The sequence below is a fragment of the Myripristis murdjan genome, unplaced genomic scaffold, assembly GCF_902150065.1.
Source record: "Myripristis murdjan unplaced genomic scaffold, fMyrMur1.1, whole genome shotgun sequence".
Taxonomy (NCBI): domain Eukaryota; kingdom Metazoa; phylum Chordata; class Actinopteri; order Holocentriformes; family Holocentridae; genus Myripristis; species Myripristis murdjan.
This window is the reverse complement of record NW_021941820.1, coordinates 32,501-37,500: the sequence shown is the minus strand read 5'-3', so window position 1 is coordinate 37,500 and position 5,000 is coordinate 32,501. Positions and strand designations below refer to the sequence as shown.

The following is a 5,000-nucleotide window of genomic DNA, read 5'->3' as shown; positions in this document are numbered from 1 at the left end:
AACGTCGGGGCTGAACACGTGTCTCTGGGCGGGATCTGATCCCATCTGAGCTCCCATCAGGCAGCGGACGTCCTGTGGAAGCTCAGATCCGCCGGACGGCGAGCCGCTCCGCCGCAGGAATGTGGGAAATGAGAGTGTGATATGTGAAGCAAAACAAACAAGAGCCAAAATGACTTCCTGTCCTCCTCCAGAGGCCAAGTGGCTTCATCCGTCCACCAAGATCCTGAGCCTGAGGGAGAGGAGCCAGGCGAGGAAGGACGCCAGCAAACTGACAGTGAGTACACTCTGCAAAGTCCAGGGTTTCTGAGGAACCCTCGGGGGTTCGTCAGCAGAGCCGGCACACTGACACAAACGGGACAAATAAAAAAATAAACACTTTTATTTCAGGAGGTGCAGAGGTGATTTAAGAAGTGCAAATTCTTAAACAGAAAAGCGACTTGGACAGGAAGTCGTCATGATGGATGTCTTCCTTCCTCCTCGGTCTTTAAGTTATTACTGTGTTCCTTTAAATCACAGGGGAACCTTGACTGGTTCCCTGAGGAACCCGGTCATAGAGAGATAAGCCCTCATTTAGATCACGTGTGTGTTGGACTGTGTGCTGCGGCTCAGGCCTGGAGTCCACACAGGTGTGACATCATATTTTGTAATAACCTTCAAAAACAAATAAAAATGTTCCTTCATTTTGTAAGAAAAAGCTTGAATGCAAAATGTAACACATTTACCTGCAATTTGTAGTAACGTATGACGTCTGTCATCACATGCTAATGCAGGAGTTATGCTTTTCTCTCTTCAAGGATGATAAATGTAAAAAACATTTAGCACGAAATGCGTGAAACTGTATTATGTTCAGCAGGTTTTTTGTACTAAACATGCCAGATTATTAGGAAAGGTTATGACGTGTTGCTCCAGACTCGCGTCACGTTCTCAGCTCCGCAGAGCGGCTTTGTGCTTACGTTGAAATCAACTGTAACATGATCATATGCCCTGTTGGGGGCGCTGACGTCCTCATGTGACAGAACAGATGTGAGCATCACATCTGTTCCAACAGCTGCTCCTAACCACCCAAAACCACCCAACACTACCCAACACTACCCAAAACCACCCAAAACCACCCAACACTACCCAAATCTACCCAAAACCACCCAACACTACCCAAATCTACCCAAAACCACCCAAAACCACCCAACACTACCCAACACTACCCAAAACCACCCAAAACCACCCAAAACCACCCAACACTACCCAAATCTACCCAACACTACCCAAAACCACCCAACACTACCCAAAACCACCCAACACTACCCAAAACCACCCAAATCTACCCAAAACCACCCAAAACCACCCAAAACCACCCAAATCTACCCAAAACCACCCAAAACCACCCAAATCTACCCAAAACCACCCAAAACCACCCAAATCTACCCAAACCACCCAAAACCACCCAACACTACCCAAAACCACCCAAATCTACCCAAAACCACCCAACACTACCCAAAACCACCCAACACTACCCAAATCTACCCAAATCAACCCAAATCTACCCAAACCACCCCAAACCACCCTTGAATAATCTTCACCCGTCAGTGTGTGCTGCTGAGCCTCTCGACTGTTTTAAGTGACGCCTCTATTGGCCTTTGTAGATCTCTGTAGAAGATCATGTGTTTTTCATGTGTTTGTTTTTCTGTGCATTTGAATTCTGTGTGTGAAGCGTTTTGTGCGTGTGAGTTTTAAAATGTGCTGTGTGAAGAAGGTTTTTGTTCTCCCCCTGTGTTTGGCCAGCGGGACGGGGCGTGCTCCAGCCCGTCCAGCAGCAACACCCTGTCCAGCAGCGCCTCCAGCAGCAGCGAGGACAAACACTTCAGCTGCAGCGACGCCGCCGACCCCGAGGCGCTCGCCCTCGCCTACGTCAAGGGAGCGTCCACCGACAGCGGCATAGACACCGCCCCCTGCGTGCCGCCGCCCCCGGCACCCGCCCCGCCCGCCGGGTCCCGCCCCGTCCGGCGGGAGTTCCCCGAGCCGAGCTCGACCCGGGGAATCAGCTCGACAGCCTCGGCCGGAAACGTGACGGACGGCAGCCTGGGGGACCTGAGTGAGATCTCCTCCCTGTCCAGGTGAGTCGGGCTGAGTTGTGAGGCAGCCGGAAGGTTGTGGGTTCGATCCCCGGGCCGCTCTGTGTCGCCTGCAGGATGAAGCAGGAAGTAAATCCGTTTGGTTGTACCCCCGAGGCCGACCCAGCCGCGGCGGCCTGGGTCCCAGTCCGACCATCTGCTGCCTTCTTCAGCTAATTTTCCAGCCATTTTCTTGTAACTTTTTGACTCATTTCTTCTTCTTCTTTTTTTTTTGGTAAATTTTGTGTTTGTTTCTTGCTAAGTTCCTGATTGGCTTTTTCCCTCTTGTTTTTCAAAGAAAGTCAGTCTGCCCAGGTTTCAAAGGGTTAACATGTTTAGTGATGACAGATCAGAGCAGGACGTCCTGACTGGGTCGGGTCAGGATCTTTAGCCGTTATCATGTTTTTATCTCCATGTTTCTGTTTTACTTTGCTTCTCTGATTCTGTGAAACTAAAATCTAAATTTGTTTTTCTGGATCAGGAGAGATCTGGCTCTCAAGAGACAATCATGGACAAACAAAGTTTAATTAAAAAATTTAAAAAATGGGGTTAGGCTGCAGCCTGTGGAGCAGACATCTGATCACAGATCAGTGAAACTGATCGCTGTGAATGGATGTGACTCCACGGTCTGCGGGCCAATCAGAGCTGAGTATTCAGCCACACGAGCACTGAGCATGCCCAGTGAGCCCGTCTGTCTCTTCCTGTCTCAGCGGCTCGGCCGAGCGCCGCCTGAGGAGCTCCGCCTCGGGGGCGGGGCTCAGGCCCCCCCAGCGGACACCCTCACCCCCGGCATCGCAGGACGGGATTGGCTGGAACAGAACGGAGTGCGGTTCCCTGCTGGAGGAAACGAACAGGTGAGGAACGGAGACGAGTGGTTTCCCGTCTGGGACTCGATAAATCAGATGTGGTGCGTTCACTGTCACGGCGACCCGCCCGGTGGACCGCGAGGTGAAGACTGTCCTCGCCGTCCTCACGCACCTGCAGCATTAAACTGGTTTCTGTTATCAGTGATGATGATGCTGATGGTGGGGGTCTCTGACGGGGTCAGGGTTCCTCTCTGAGGGGCGGGGCCACTCGCTGCTTTAGCTCATGGCGTTTTTAGAGGGGAGGAGTTTGAGTTTGGCTCCAACATGGATCCTGATGCTGGTGGGTGTTTCTGGAGGTTTAGAGGGAAATAAACCTTGGTTGTTCTTCCTCACAGCAGCCGAGCGGAGGCCCTGCACTCTTTCCTCCTAAAGACGTTTACTCTCAGATCCAGGTACTCACACACCACCTGTCCCCTGAGGGCCCCTTTACTGCACCGTCCTGCCTGCTCCACCTGCTGGACACACACACACACACACACACACACACACGACCACAGCACAGTGTGTGTGTGTGTGTGTGTGTGTGTGTGTGTGAGCAGCACTGTCCTGCCAGGTGAGCAAAATGCAGGACAGTGGATTAAAGATGAGCTCTCTCCTCACCTGTTGAGTGAACACAACCTGACCCAGACCACACACTCCTCCCCCCACCCCGTCCCGCCTTGCCCCGCCCCGTCCCGCCCCGTCCCGCCCCGTCCGCCCCGTCCTGCCTTGCCCCGCCCTCTCCCATCCTGTCCTAAACCCCCTGTTAGTACCTGATGCAGCCAGAACCTGGTTTGAAGCCCAAATTCTGCTGAATCCAGCCGTCCCGTCCTCCTGCTGTGTGTGTGTGTGTGTGTGTGTGTGTGTGTGTGTGTGTGTGTGTGTGTGTGTGTGTGTGTGTGTGTCCAGGTGGAACCTGCGTTCTCCTGGAGAACATGCACCTGCTGCTGATCTGTGTTTGCCCCAAACACGTCCTCTGTGTCAACATCTAAAGACCGTCTGTGCCCCCTTTATTTTGGACTTCTCAAAGCCAGCTGTCTCTCTCTCCGTCTCTCTCTCTCTCTCTCTCTCCGTCTCTCTCTCTCTCTCTCTGTCTCTCTCTGTCTCTCTCTCCGTCTCTCTCTCTCTCTGTCTCTCTCTCTCTCTCTCTCTCCGTCTCTCTCTCTCTGTCTCTCTCTGTCTCTCTCTCCGTCTCTCTCTCTCTCTCTCTCTCTCTCTCTCCGTCTCTCTCTCTCTCTCCGTCTCTCTCTCTCTCTCTCTCTGTCTCTCTCTCCCCCCAGGCTCCAGGTGTTGTTGGAGGGGGGCGTCCCGCTGCAGGGGGGCGTCCCGGCTCGGGAGGCCTTTCTGAGGCTGGTGCTGGCAGACGGGGCCCGTGGAGGGCAGGTGATCATTTTATTCTTTTGTTTTGCTGAGTTGACAAACATGTCCTGTGTAGTTTTGGCGTTCAGAGTAACAGAAAGCTTCCTCTCCCTCCTGCCAGCCTCTCGGCGGCGGCGGCGGCGGCGGCGGCGGCGTGCCGGCGTCTCCGAGGCGAGTCCTGTACCGGACGCTGTCTGACGACAGCCTGTGCAGCCGCAGGAGGAGTCTGTCCCTCGTCAGCTCCCGTAGCTCCCTGATGGACCCGTCCCCGCCGGGCGGCCTGTTCGGCGCCGCGCCCTTCCACGGCACGCTGCCGCCACGCATCGGCCTGCGGGGGGCGCCGCTGCAGAGGAGTGAGTGAACATGAACACGTGAAAACATGATCATGTGGATCTGAAACAGGAGAGGAGTAAGAGCAGCCAGGCTAACCACTCCCATAGACTTCAAGTCTTTATGCTAAGCTAACAGGAAATGCTACCCATAAGAGCTGAAGTGGGAAAAGGGGATTTGGCTCAAAATGTTGGAATGTTCCTTTACTTTCTCTGGGGGAAATGATGTAACTAGAAAAACAAGCCAATCAGAAGCAGCCTCAGTGTTTATGTCACAGCGGGCGGCAGGGAGGAGGGCGGGGCCACCGAGACCACCAGCCAATCAGCAGCTCATTAATAATGCATGAACGTCTCATTAG

The 5,000-nt window shown here is 53.6% G+C and overlaps 1 protein-coding gene across 1 annotated transcript in view; it reads left to right on the top strand.

The window, feature by feature from the left end:
- Positions 1-5,000, top strand: part of LOC115356816 (signal-induced proliferation-associated 1-like protein 2) — a 32,448-nt gene that overhangs the window by 19,751 nt on the left and 7,697 nt on the right. The window contains exons 8-12 of the mRNA XM_030048078.1: positions 192-274; positions 1,780-2,111; positions 2,819-2,962; positions 4,234-4,336; positions 4,434-4,665. Coding sequence (XP_029903938.1) covers positions 192-274; positions 1,780-2,111; positions 2,819-2,962; positions 4,234-4,336; positions 4,434-4,665 — 894 coding nt within the window. The remainder of the gene's footprint in view (positions 1-191; positions 275-1,779; positions 2,112-2,818; positions 2,963-4,233; positions 4,337-4,433; positions 4,666-5,000) is intronic.